The 15,387-nt window shown below is 43.7% G+C and overlaps 1 protein-coding gene across 2 annotated transcripts in view; it reads right to left on the minus strand.

Moving 5' to 3' along the window:
- P4HA2 (prolyl 4-hydroxylase subunit alpha 2) overlaps positions 1 to 15,387 on the minus strand; it is a 151,400-nt gene that overhangs the window by 80,226 nt on the left and 55,787 nt on the right. For both annotated transcript variants that reach the window (XM_082252775.1, XM_082252776.1), the window contains exon 5: positions 4,473 to 4,715. In XM_082252775.1, coding sequence (XP_082108901.1) covers positions 4,473 to 4,715 — 243 coding nt within the window. The remainder of the gene's footprint in view (positions 1 to 4,472; positions 4,716 to 15,387) is intronic.

Below are 15,387 nucleotides of genomic sequence, written 5' to 3' on the forward strand. Positions count from 1 at the left end.
AAAAATTATATAAATTCGGTTTGAGTACAGAAATGCAGAACCATGCAATAACCAGTTTAAAGTAGCGCAGTGCGAAATAACAAAAAATAGTCTGGTCATGAAGGGGGTAAAAATCTTTCGAAGCAAAGTGGTTTTAATTTTTTTTTTTATACAGAAATTTGGAAAACATTTCCCTTTATTTTCTGTTTTTATAAATGAAGACTCAAAGGTATTCTGCCATATTTGTGTATCAGATAGATAAGATAAGTAGCAGATCCTCCTCTCTGATGCAGACAGAGCCATTGTGAGAGGAAGGAAATCACGGCCAGTGCTTACTACTTTTGATAGCTGTGATTGGTTGACAGCAATCATAAGGCACAGAGCCACTCTGATTAGCTCCTTTCATCGTGCCTGTAATCTGTGCTGTCTAATGACTTGCATGCATATTACATACAAAGTCCTCTCAGAACAAGAGCTGCCCCGACTGCCCGTTTTAATACAGTGGCTGGTTGTGAAGTTGTTGCTGACTAACTATACCAAGTTTAATGATAAATATATTCAAAAATTCAAAAGCTAAACTGGTAAGAAATAACTAGTGAATGTCCTTATACAATTTAAGAAATAATACATAAATTAACGATGGCTCTTGGTTATTCAAAGGCTTTGTAACTAGACAATATTATTACCAAAAGGAGTGCTACAAAAGTATGAAATGTTATGCCCATTTGTAATGCTTTATCCTTTCTGAGGCTGGCAGGATTGTGGATGATGTGCATGTGTCACCTAGTTTTCTCCCCTACACATTTTGAGGTGCTCCAGAATCTGTCTGATATGAAGAAAACATTGGATTTGTTTTTCCAGTGGTTGTAGAGGAAAAAGGTATAGGTATTTTTACCTTGATGCATTCCCTGCATTCAGGTAAAAAAACATTTCTATGTCAGCCCCCCGAAATACTTACCTGAGCCTGATCTCGATCCAACGCTGTGCCTGTCTGCAGCAGTGCTGCTCTTCTCTTCCATCGCTCATAGAAGGCTTGGCAGCAGCAGGTGCCATTGGCTCCTGCCGCTATCAATCAAATCCTTTGAGCAGAAAGCCGAGGGCAGGACCGAGCGCCTTGTGTAAGCACACACAGCTCAGCACACACACACACACACACACACACACACTGCACAATTTAGATTTAACCTGCACAAGTGTCTTGCTAAGGGGGGGCACTCAGAAGAGGAGCGCCGGCAGAGGACCCCAGAAAAGGAGGATCAAGAGTTTTCAGATCACAGGACCACCGTGACAGCCAATCACGGCAGTCACATGCGCTTTTGAGCCCCGCCCCCCTCCTTCCGTCAAACCTCTTAAAAGGGTCAGGAGGTGCTGGCATGCAAAGGTTAAAACAGATGAAGCTGTCCAGTGAAAGTAGCAGTTAAGATGTTGAGGCACCCCATTTACAGGGATATTTGGAATTGTCAGCTTTTATTACATTTATGTAAAATCTTTATCCCAAAAAGAAAAAAAAAAAGGGAACTCCTTAAAAAGTTTTAGATGGAAATCAGCTTTAATTGGTTGGTCAAGTCTCTAAATAAATCTGCCTGACTAATGCCCCGTACACACGTACCGATTGTCGGCCGTAAATATTCGGCCTAAGACCGATGGGCCGATTGTAGGCTTGTTAGTATGATGCTTCCGACAGCCGACAGCGCATTTTCGGCCGAACAGAATCTGTCGTGCAAGCATTAAAATTTTTGTTGGCCAACACCAGAACGGCCGATTGTTCCTCAGTCAGTACAGAATTCGGCCGACAGACAGCAGATTTGCAAGACTGGGCATGCTCAGAAAAGAAAAAAGACCCGGAAAGTTAACCATCACATGACATCACTTCTGCAGTCGGCTGTTGTTGGCCGACAAAATTTGTGTGCAGTCTTTTGCAGTTTTCAACAGACACGACAGCCCTGGACAAAAGACGGCCGATCGTTCGGCCGACGATCGGTACGTGTGTACGGGGCTTAACACTACCCTCTCCGCAGACTCCTAATTACAGTGTTGATGTCCAAAGGTGTCTCTGTTGTTCCTCCACCCAGAGTGAAGACACCATAAGACAGGAAGTGTGTTACTGGCTGGATCATCAAAAAGAAAAAGGGAAAAAAAAAAAACTTGCAGCCACCATATTTAAAGATTTGTAAGAGGAAGCTAAAGGCTTTCTAGTGTTTTGGGTGGGAAAAGCCCTCAATTCACATCAAACCTCAATAATTAGTCTCAGATGTCCAAAGGCCTTTATATATGTAAGCTGACAGATGCTCATGGCTCCCTCTCTCTCCTTCCATGCTGTGAGAGCCTGCTGCTGGATAAAAAGGCCAACTCCTGACAGAACACTTAGGCCTCATGCACATGGACATTTAATAGCTTAAAAGCCCTTCAGCGTAAAATCCCCAATCTTTCCTGCACCCAAGGTGCTGCAGGTGCCACTTACAGATATCAATACATGTGAATGGCTGTACGTAGCTGCACTTCTGCATCAGTGTTAACCAGCCCATGTGTGTATGGCATATCTCCAAATGCGCCACTTTCACATTTGGGTAAATACGCTGTTAGGCCCCTTTCACACATACGGACCATTCATTTCATCAGTTCAGTCACATCAAAATGGATGAAGTATTCATCAGTTTTTCATCCATTTTTCATCCGTATTTCACATCCACTACCAATGCAAAAACGGATGAAAAATGGACCGTTTGTCAGTTTACATCCATTTTTCGCCAGATCCGTTTTCCAAATGGAAAAAAAATAGATATTGACGGAAGCGGATGAAAACGGATGATCATATGTTTTTCCATAGGAATGCATTGATGTCCGTTTTTCATCCGTCAACGGATGGATGAAAAAACAGTCAATTGGTCCGTAAGTGTGAAAGGGGCCTAATGCATATCTGCAGGTAGGTGCAGATGCGCAAGCAACTGGCATTCACAAGTGTACCGCCACATGCAGTCACTTTTATAGGCTGCTGTAAGCAGCGCCTGTGACTCCCTAGGCGCAGGAAAGCACTTAAGGACTTTGATGCTATTAAATTGTCTTTGCCTAAAAGTGACAAGAACTGCCTGTTTGCTTTGGGGAACCCATTAAGGGACAACTTGCTAGTTAGGAACTGATAGAAGACGAGACAATGAGCAGGCTATAGACTTTCTGTACAAAGCCCTCCTGCAAAGAAACCATGTCTATTTGTGGTCTTGCTAAAAAAAAAAAAAAAAAACTTGCAGGACAAACCTATTTGGACTATTTCTGGGTGTCCCTGTCTCACGCATGGTTTACCACTGCCAATGCCATTTGGGCCTGTTCCTTGTACAAAACCCGTGATAATCAGTTCTAGAGCTGTATTGAATATCTGGTTCTCTATTGAAAACCATGTCATTTTCGGCAGACCTCTATGAATACCTCATATTGGAAGGATTTAGCAATGTACACAGAACTGTCTTGGACATGAACTCAGGTGCTGTGCATAGTATTTTTTTTTTATAAACCTACAAGTCTTATGGGCCATATACACTATAGGATTTTCTGAAGACTTTTTCCTTTAGATTTACCAAAACCATATAATATGTGGTCAAACCTAAACACTTTCCATTTGTATGCAATCTGGCAGGCCCTTGCACTACATAGAAAAGGTAAATCTGAAGCAAATCTAACCACAAAAGTTGGATAGTGTGTATCCAGCTTTAGGGCCCAATTTATAAAGAAGAGCTATGGCTCACCAGCACATGTATAAAAGCACAGCTATACAATTTAAACCTGTGCATTACATCTCATTTTCTTTTGGGCTTGTTTACACTTGCATTGATCGCTCCTCAGAGAGCATTTGACAGGTGGTGAGGGGACATTATCTTGCCTCCTCACCACCTGGTTTTTTATCCTCCTAAATGCCACACAATCGTGTCACAACCACATTCGACATGTGGTATCATTCCAGCTGTGGCTGTGAACCAAAGCATCACTGTGGGGGCATGTGCAGGGGAGCAGTTGAGGTTCAACAGCGTGGCTTAATGCCCCCCCCTAGTGTAAAAAAGCCCTTCGAGTTCTGCTTGCTTCAGGACCTAAAATCGTATACACTTAGTAGATAGAAAACCAGTAATGCACCTAATTCTAAACTGGAAAACCTAAAGAATGGGATGAAAATTATTCTCCTTTCTGCATTGTTTTTGAGGATACAAAATATGAGTCAAGTAATAGATAGATATAAAATATTATTACTTGACTCAAAATAGGAGTCAAGTAATAGATATTTTAAGTACAACAGGTAACAGATTTAAGCTTTTTTGGCCATCTAAAGGCCTATTTAAAAATACTCAGGTTGATACTTGCACTACCCTATTCTAGTCGTCAATGACCAATGATAATCCACCTAAGCCATTCTGTGAACACATGAGTAGGTCACAATATATGGTTGACAACAAGGCAAAAACATTAGTAAGCGATTCATTACTTCTAAATGCATGAAATCTTTTACCTACCCAGTGCTAGCAGTCTTCTGGTAAGCTCCACTGCTCTGTGGATATCACCGAGCTGAAAGACTGTGTAACTGAGGTAGTCTAAAACACCCGCTTTAGAGACGGTGGCCGATTCTTCCCCCTCATCCAACAGTTTTAGAGCTTCTTGCATCCACAGCACAGTATGATAATGGTCACTCTCGTGGTAAGCTATTTTTCCCATACCAAAGCAATCATCCACAGATAAAGATGAAACATATTTTGTTCCTACAATAAAAAAAAATTTAAAAAAAGACCATCAAATGCAGACACAATTAGGAACTTGGCCTTCACCATTATGAACACAGGGTTGGCAAGGTTTTAAAGTAGTTTCATTAAACACAGCTGTTGAGCAAACGTGTATAAGCATGTCACGTACAGCATGGTCTAGGTTATGCATTTCCACTATATATTACATAAACGGAGATTATTGCAAACAAACCTCCTGTGGATGACCACATATACCAAACCATACAAAGACCCTTGGGACAAAATAGGCATAAAAGGAAACTGGTCATAATAAAAATATGGAGGCTGGCATTTTTTCATCTCTTCTTCTGAAAACGATAGCTGCCTGACTGGCTGTTTGACCCTCTTGCATGAATCAGCGACCCCAAACATGCATGCCGATAGGAATTTGTGATTTTTTTTCCCCCTCAACTTCACTAATGACTAGGGTATTGAAGCCAAAGGATTAGCATAACAGCAAGCCAGCTATCATTCTCAAAAGATGGTCAACAATGTAAGCCCCCTTACTCTTATGACTGGCTGATATTAGCAGGCTTTTCTGCTTTTTTCTACTTGATGGTAGTAGATTATCTCAGGTAAAATAAGTATTGAACACATCACCATTTTTCTAGGTAAATCTATTTCTAAAAGGTGCTATTGACATGAAATTTTCACCACATTCAGAAGTTTAGAAATCCTTCTGTAACCAATGCCATCAGTATGTTTTACAATAAGGATGCGAAGGTCTTGAGAGAGCTCTTTGCTTTTACCCATCATGAGATGATTCTTGTGTGACACCTGGGTAATGAGACACCTTTTTATAGGCCATCAGTTGAGACTGAACCAGCGGATATTAATTTGCACCGACAAGGGGCAGGATTGCTTTTTAATTACTGACTGATTTCAGCTGGCATCTTGGTTTTCCATGCCTTTTGGCACCTCCCTTTCTTCAGGTGTTCAATACTTTTTTCCCTGTGTCATTCTATTTTATCACACATAACTTAATTTTTGAATGTATTTGCTTTGGTTTCTTTCTATGTATGAATTGCATGTGTTACCGACACGTGGTGAAAATGTCATGTCAATAGCACCTTTAGAAATATATTTAACTAGAAAAATGGTGGTGATGTGTTCATTACTTCTTTTACCCGATTATATATATATATATATATATATATATATATACATATACATATACATACACACACACACACACACATATAAACATACCTTAATCCGTAGGGTCAATATTAAGCTGGCCCCCCCCCCCCCCCTTTGCAGCTATAACAGCTTCAACTCTTCTGGGAAGGCTGTCCACAAGGTTTAGGAGCGTTTGACCATTCTTCCAGAAGCGCATTTGTAAGGTTAGGCACATGTTGGATGAGAAGGCCTGGCTCGCAGTCTCCGCTCTTATTCATCCCAAAAGGTGTTCTATTGGGTTGAGGTCAGGACCCCAAACTCAGTCATCCATGTCTTTATGGACCTTGCTTTATGCACTGGTCTAAATAATTTGGTGGAGAAGGGATTATGGTGTGGGGTTGTTTTTCAGGGGTTGGGCTTGGCCCCTTAGTTCCAGTGAAGGAAACTCCTAAGGCGTCAGCATACCAAGACATTTTGGACAATTTCATGCTTACAACTGTGGGAACAGTTTAGGGATGTCCTCTTCCTGTCCCAACATGACAAGGTCCATAAAGACAAGGATGAGCAAGTTTGGGGTGGAGGAATCAACATCAACCCAATAGAACACGTTTGGGTTAGATTAGAGTGCAGACTGGGAGCCAGTCCCTCTCCTCCAACATTAGTGCCTGGACCTCATAAATGCATATCTGGAAGCATTTTCAAACATTCCCATAGAACAGGACTTCCCACTGTGCCATGCCTATACCTATTGTGCCATGCCTGTACATACTGTGCCATGCCTGTACCTACTGTGCCATGCCTATACCAATCCCTCCCTTTATACAAGATGAGCTGATGGTCTTTGGGGTTGATTTTGAGGATGATGATGCTGGCATCTCTGCATTGAAAGGGGGCATGCTGGCATCTATGCATTGAAAGGGGGCTTGCTGGCATCTCTGCATTGAAAGGGGGCACGCTGGCATCTCTGCATTGAAAGGGGGCACGCTGGCATCTCTGCATTGAAAGGGGGGCACGCTGGCATCTCTGCATCGAAAGGGGGGCACGCTGGCATCTCTGCATCGAAAGGGGGGCACGCTGGCATCTCTGCATCGAAAGGGGGGCACGCTGGTCTCTCTGCATTGAAAGGGGCACGCTATACCTTAATTCTGTAGCGCTTTACAATTCAATTACAAGCAAGTGGGTCCCGAAAAAAATCTGTATTCATAAGTGGGTCTCGGCCCAAAAAAGTTTGGGAAGCCCTGCCATAGACACACTCCTAAACCTTGTGGACAGCCTTCTTAGAAGAGTTGAAGCCGTTATAGCTGCAAAGGGTGGGCCATTAAAGTTCATGGGCGTGTAAAAGCAGGCGTCCCAATACTTTTAACAATAGAGAGTGTGTATATATATATATATATATATATATATATATATATATATATATATATATATATATATACACACACACACACACACATACACACACACACACATACACACACACACACATACACACACACACACACACACACACGCAGTATCTCACAAAAGCGAGTGAGCACACCACATATTTTTGTAATTATTATATCTTTTCATGTGACAACACTGAAGAAATGACACTTTGCTACAATGTAAAGAAGTGAATGTGCAGCTTGTATAACAGTGTAAATTTGCTGTCCCCTCATAATACCTCAACACACAGCCATTAATGTCTAAATCGCTGGCAACAAAAGTGACTACACCCCTAAGTGAAAATGTCCAAATTGGACCAAAATTAGCCATTTTCCCTCCCCAAAGTCATGTGACTCGTTAGTGTTACAAGGTCTCAGGTGTGAATGGGGAGCAGGTGTTAAGTTTAGGGTTATTACTCTCACACTGGTCACTGGAATTTCAACATGGCACCTCATGGCAAAGATCTGAAAAAAAGAATTGTTGCTCTATATAAAGATGGCCTAGGCTATAAGAAGATTGCCAAGACCCTGAAACTGAGCTAAAGCAAGGTGGCCAAGACCATACAGAGGTTTAACAGGACAGGTTCCACTCAGAACAGGCCTCGCCATGGTAGACCAAAGAAGTTGAGTACACATGCTCAGAGTCATATCCAGAGGTTGTCTTTTGGAAATGGATGCATGAGTGCTGCCAGCATTACTGCAGAGGTTAAAAGGGGTGGGGGGTCAGCCTGTCAGTGCTCAGACCATACACCGCACACTGCATCAATATGGTCTGCATGGCTGTCATCCCAGAAGGAAGCCTCTTCTAAAGATGATGAACAAGAAAGCCCGCAAAACAGTTTTCTGAAGACAAGCAGACTAAGGGCATGGATTACTGGAACCCTGTCCTGTGGTCTGATGAGACCAAGATAAACGTATCGTGCGGTTCGTGCGGCAAGGGAGAGAGGAGGAAGGAAGAGGAGCTGCGGGGACACGTGCGGGGGAAGCCGCACAAGGGGTGCGGGTGCACCGTGCAGGGACCAGCAACTGAGCGGAGGTGGAGGACGGGAGCCGAGGCAGAGAGCGGCGGCGGCGGCGGAGGTCAGAACCCGCCTACCTTAGTGCCTGGAAGAAGAGGAGGAGGACCGTCCGTGCCCAGTGAGGAGGAGGAGACATCCGTCCCAGTGTGAGTGTGTGTGTGTGTGTGTGTGTGTGTGTGTGTGTGTGTGTGTCAGCAGCTGTGAGTAGAGCAGCAGCTGCAAACAGGGGGAAAGCTGTGTGACTGTACTCTGTAAGAAATCAATAGCTGTTTGTCTGTACTGCGACTGACTGCTGTGTGACTGTCTCTGCAACTGAGTACCTGGGAAGTCTGGTAAGTATCCTTGCGACTGGTGAGTATCCTTGCGACTGGTGAGTATCATTGCGACTGGTGAGTATCATTGCGACTGGTGAGTATCATTGCGACTGGTGAGTATCCTTGCGACTGGTGAGTATCTTTGCGACTGGTGAGTATCTTTGCGACTGGTGAGTGTCCTTGCGACTGGTGAGTGTCTTTGCGACTGGTGAGTGTCCTTGCGACAGGTGAGTATCCTTGCGACTGGTGAGTATCTTTGCGACTGGTGAGTGTCCTTGCGACTGGTGAGTATCTTTGCGACTGGTGAGTATCTTTGCGACTGGTGAGTATCTTTGCGACTGGTGAGTGTCCTTGCGACTGGTGAGTGTCCTTGCGACTGGTGAGTATCTTTGCGACTGGTGAGTATCTTTGCGACTGGTGAGTATCTTTGCGACTGGTGAGTATCCTTGCGACTGGTGAATATCCTTGCACTGGTGAGTATCCTTGCGACTGGTGAAGTAGCTTGCGACTGGTGAGTATCCTTGCGACTGGTGAGTATCCTTGCGACTGGTGAGTATCCTTGCGACTGGTGAGTATCCTTGCGACTGGTGAGTATCCTTGCACTGGTGAGTATCCTTGCGACTGGTGAAGTAGCTTGCGACTGGTGAGTATCTTTGCGACTGGTGAGTATCTTTGCGACTGGTGAGTATCCTTGCGACTGGTGAGTATCTTGCGACTGGTGAGGATCCTTGCGACTGGTGAGGATCCTTGCGACTGGTGAGGATCCTTGCGACTGGTGAGTATCTAGTGACTGGTGAGGGTATTAGCGACTGGTGGGTACCCCAGGTTTTGTACCAGGGAAGTTAGAGGTAGTGTAGGTAAGGAAGAGCAGGTCGTTAATATTATCCCCATAGAGTAGTGGGTAATAATGTCCGACAGGATTGGGGATGCCACTCAGTGCACTTCTTGCGGCATGTATGCGTTCCTTGATGAAACAATCGAGGACGAATACTGCTGTGCAAGATGTGAGCGACTTGTTGCTCTGGAAGCCCACATCGTGGATCTAGAGAACACAGTGACAAGACTGCGTGGCATCTACAACCTGGAAAGGAGCTTGGACTTTACCCGTCAGGCGCTGGCAGGGGTCAGCATAGAGGAGGAAGGAATAGAGGAGACGCAAGCAGCAGAGGTACGCAGCTGGGTGACTGTTAGGAAGGGTAGAGGGAGGAGAGTCAGGGAGGCCAGTCCTGAGTTGGTACACCCTAACATGTTTGCCGAGTTGCAGGTTGAGGGGGATATCAACTCAGGGGTGGCAGTGCTGGAGCATGCACCCTCCCCCAGCTGCCAGGGGAGGGACGGCTCCAGGAAGAAGGGGGGCCGTAACGCAGGAAAGGTTAGACAGGTTGTGGTAGTTGGGGACTCAATTATCAAGAGGACAGAGAGGGAAATCTGTAAAAAAGATCGCGTGAACCGAACAGTTTGTTGTTTACCGGGCGCCCGAGTTCGGCACATGGCAGATCTGGCAGACAGATTGTTGGGCGGGGCTGGGGATGATGCAGGTCATGGTGCATGTGGGCACTAATGACAAAGTTAAAGGTAGGTGGAGGATCCTTAAGAACGATTTCAGGGACTTAGGTAATAGATTGAGGAAAAGGACCTCCAAGGTGGTTTTCTCTGAAATACTGCCTGTACCTCGAGCCACACAGGAGAGGCAGAAGGAGCTTAGGGAAGTTAACAAGTGGCTGAGGAATTGGTGTAGGAAGGAGGGGTTTGGGTTCCTGGAGAACTGGGCTGACTTCTCAGTCGGCTACCGGCTCTTTAGTAAGGATGGGCTGCACCTTAATGGGGACGGTACAGCTCTTTTGGGGAGAAAGATGGCCACCGAGTTGGAGGGGCTTTTAAACTAGGAGACGGGGGGGGGAGGGCTCAGAAATAGAATCAGTCAGGAGGGAGCAGAGGACTGAAGGCAGTTGTAGGGTCAATAGCGACAGTAGGTCAACAACATCAATTGGCGGGTCTGTGCGGGAGAACAGCAGACCAAACAGAAATAAACAAAACCGCCAATCACGTTTAACTTCCGTAAAACTAAGAGGGGTATATGCTAATGCCAGGAGCCTAGCTAATAAGATGGATGAGTTGGACATGTTAGTACATGAGGAGGACATAGACCTTGTGGGAATAACGGAGACTTGGTTCGACCCCTCACATGACTGGCTGGCCAATATCCAAGGGTATTCGGTGTACCGGAAGGACAGGGTTGGTAAAACAGGGGGAGGGGTATGTCTCTATGTCAAGAACAATATAAAGGTGCTAGAAAGGAGTGACATTACGGATGGGATGAGCATGGATTTAGAATCTGTGTGGGTTGAACTCGATAGGGAAGAAGATAAGGGAAAAGTAGTTGTGGGGGTTTGCTATAGGCCACCTAACCAAGGGGAGGAGGTAGAGCTGGAATTTTTAGCACTAATAGGTAAAGCGGCAAAACTAGGATCAGTCATCATATTGGGGGACTTCAATTATCCCGACATTGACTGGGAAGAGGGGACTGCACACTCGCATAAGGCCCGGCTATTCACGGAAACCTTACAGGATAACTACATGTCGTAGTTGGTGGATTCCCCTACTAGAGAGAATGCTATCCTGGATCTATTGATCACTAATGACCCAGACATAATCTCGGAGGTAGGAGTCCCGGACAACCTGGGCTCTAGCGATCACAGGATGATCACATTTAGTATAAATAACAATATAAAAAGGCAAGTGGGGAACATAAGAACCCTAAACTTCAGAAGGGCAGACTTTCCAAAATTGTACTCATTGATGGAAAGGGTAAACTGGGACCAAACCCTGGGATCACTGACCACAGAGGAAAAATGGGAATGCTTTAGAACAATATTAAGCAAAGGCATCTTGCAGTGCATTCCTATGGGGAATAAATTTAGAAGAGACAAAGCCAAACCTGGCTGGCTAAACCGTAGCGTTAAAAAACTTATTAGGGGAAAAAAATTGGCCTTCAAGAAATATAAATCAGAGGGCACCGTATCGGCCTTCCAGCAATACAAGGAGGAAAATAAGAAGAAGTGTAAACACGAAATCAAGATGGCTAAAATCAACTTTGAGAGACAAATAGTGGAGGATAGTAAAAAAAACCCAAAGAAATTCTTTAAATATATCAACAGCAAAAAAACTAGGGCAGAGCATATTGCACACATAATTAGTGATGATGGGAGGATGGTTACAGAGGACACTGAAAAAGCAACCGTGCTGAATTCTTTTTTCTCGTCAGTCTTTACGCAGGAAAAGGAAGGGTACACTGACCATGACTGTATGGTTAGTAGTAATACACAGGACTTGCCACTATGGCTAACAGAGGGGGAAATCAGGGAAAGACTGGATAAACTTAACACAAACAAATTACCAGGCCCGGATGGCGTACATCCGAGAGTGCTCAAGGAACTCAGTATGGTTATATCTAGACCACTGTTCCTGATCTTTGCTGACAGTATTAGGACAGGAGATGTACCAGGGGATTGGAGGAAGGCTAACGTGATTCCGATATTCAAAAAGGGCCAGAGACATATCCCGGGAAATTATAGGCCTGTCAGTCTGACATCAATAATATGTAAACTTTTGGAGGGGATGATAAGGGACTATATCGTAGAGTATGCTAAAGACAACAACATCATCAGTAGTAACCAGCACGGGTTTACAAATGGGCGATCTTGTCAAACCAATCTCTTAGCATTCTACGAGGAAGTGAGCTGTGAGCTAGATAGGGGGAGACCAGTGGATGTGGTGTACTTGGATTTCGCTAAGGCGTTTGATACAGTTCCCCACAAGCGCTTAATTTATGAAATAAGGTCTGCAGGTATCGACAGCAGGGTTTGCTCTTGGATACGGAATTGGCTAAAAGGCCGTGTCCAAAGGGTAGTAATAAACAGCGCATAATCAGACTGGTCTGAGGTAGTAAGCGGGGTGCCCCAGGGCTCAGTCCTGGGACCAACCTTGTTCAATTTATTCATAAACAGCATTGAGGAAGGGATCAGTAGTTCGTTATCAGTTTTTGCAGATGACACAAAATTGGCCAGGGCAATAACTGCACAGCATGAAGCAGATATCCTACAGAATGACCTGGACAAAATTACGGAGTGGGCAACGACATGGCAAATGAGGTTTAATGTGGAGAAGTGTAAGGTTTTGCACTTGGGGACCAAAAACATAAAAACACAATACACGTTAGGAGGGGAACCCTTGGGGGAATCAAAAATGGAGAAAGATCTGGGAGTCTTAGTTGATGATAGATTAGGCAACAGCATGCAATGCCAAGCGGCAGCTTCCAAAGCCAACAGAATATTAGCATGCATAAAGAAAGGGATGTATTCCAGAGATAAGACTATAATCCTTCCACTTTATAAAACTCTGGTCCGACCGCATCTGGAGTATTCTGTCCAGTTCTGGTCGCCAGTCCTCAGGAGGGATGTGTTGGAGCTGGAGAAAGTCCAGAGAAGGGCAACTAAACTGATTAGGGGGTTGGAGGACCTTACCTATGAAGAGCGGCTGCAATCGCTCGATTTATTTTCCCTGGAGAAAAGACGTCTGAGAGGGGACATGATAGCAATTTATAAATATCTTAATGGGGATCTCAGCTTAGAAGAAAAGCTGTTCATTCGAAGGAATTGCATGAGGACTCGAGGACATACAATGTGATTAGAGGAGAAGCGTTTTAACCTCAGGCAACGTGGGGGGTTCTTTACTGTTAGGGCTACAAGATTGTGGAATTGTCTACCACAAGAGGTGGTTTCTGCGGGTAGTATGGTGACTTTCAAAAGACTCTTAGACTTACATCTCAAGGATCAGGAGATTGAGGGCTATGTTAGATGATTACAGTCACACACACCTACACAGGTTGAACTGGACGGACTATTGTCTTTATTCAACCTCACCTACTATGTAACTATGTAACTATGTATTTGGTTCAGATGGTGTCAAGCATGTGTTGCAGCAACCAGGTGAGGAGTACAAAGACAAGTGTGTCTTGCCTACAGTCAAGCATGGTGGTGGGAGTGTCATGGTCTGGGGCTGCATGAGTGCTGCTGACACTGGGGATCTACAGTTCATTGAGGGAAACATGAGTGCCAACATGTACTGTGACATACTGAAGCAGAGCATGATTCCCTCCCTTCGGATCCCCTCTCTAATCACCATTAGGCTCAATGGAAAAACATGGGCAGATCTTTATGTAGAGCAACAATTCTTGTTTTCAGATCCTCAGTTTTTTCCCATGAGGTGCCATGTTGAACTTCCAGTGACCAGTATGAGAGAGTGAGAGCGATAACACCAAATTTAACACACCTGTTCCCCATTCACACCTGAGACCTTGTAACACTAACGAGTCACATGACACCAGGGAGGGAAAATGGCTAATTGGTCCCAATTGTGACACTTTTACTTAGGGATGTGCTCACTTTTGTTGCCAGCGGTTTAGACATTTATGGCTGTGTGTTGAGTTATTTTGAGGGGACAGCAAATGTACACTGTTATACAAGCTGTACACTCACTACTTTACATTGTAGCAAAGTGTCATTTCATCAGTGTGAGGGGTGTAGTCACTTTTGTGAGATACTATATAATATATATATATACACACATACACATATACATACACACTTTTGCCTTTTCTTTTTTTAAATAAATACATGGATGAGTCCATCTTGCACTCAGCACTCAGACAGGAAGAGGGAGGTGCAGCACTGTAAGCTCATCCGTCTGTTTATTGTTAAATCCTGGGAAGATAGTATGAGGAACTCATCGATATACTATTTCTCCTTCACTGTTCAATCCCCAGACTTGTATAAAGTACTCGAAATTTCTACTTGAGTAAAAGTACAAGTGCTCGATCAAAAAATTACTTGAGTAGAAGTGGAAGTGCTCGCAGAAAAAGTTACTTAAGTAGAAGTACTAAAGTATTCAACATTTTTTTTACTTAAGTATTGCAAGTAGTTTTTTCAAAAAATTTGCTACTTAAGTACTAAAAGTAAAAAGTACCAGTAGTTTTGAAAAAAAAATTCTACTCAAGTACTGAAAGTAGAAGTACAAGTACTGTGTTATGTAGTTATTAAAGAAATAAGTCATAAGTTTGAACATCATATTGTTTTTATTATTTCAAATGATTTATTCAAATGATTAACCTGTGTTTGTTAGTAGTTTCTTGATGCACTTTAAGCGCTGTAGCACCATTTATTTGTTTGTTTCATATTTTCTTTTTATTGGAAAGATTTGGTATAGCAGCTTTTATTATACACAGCCTTTATTTTCGTATGCGCTGATTTACAAATGACATTATACACATTTTTGTTGAGCTTTATGCAACCTGCCATCTACTGTTCTGGCAGTGGTAATTTTTTTAAAAGTAACGAGTAACTATGCAGCACAAAAAAAAAATACTTGAGTAGAAGTATCAAAATCATCGAAAAAATGTAGTGAAGTAAAAGTAGAAGTAGGAGAAAAAATTATACTCTAGGAAAGTACAGATACCGCATTTCGGTACTTAACCACTTAAGCCCCGGAAGATTTTACCCCCATTCCGACCAGGGGGTATTTTGCGATTCGGCACTGCGTGAATTTAACGCACAATTGCGCGGTCGTGCGACGCTGTACCTAAACGAATTTGACGTCCTTTTTTTCCCACAAACAGAGCTTTCTTTTGGTGGTATTTGATCACCTGTGCGATTTTTTGATCACGCGCTATAAACAAAAAAAGAGCGTCAATTTTGCAAAAATAGCAATATTTTTC

This window comes from Pelophylax lessonae, assembly GCF_965119305.1.
Source record: "Pelophylax lessonae genome assembly, chromosome: 4".
In the NCBI taxonomy this organism is placed as follows: domain Eukaryota; kingdom Metazoa; phylum Chordata; class Amphibia; order Anura; family Ranidae; genus Pelophylax; species Pelophylax lessonae.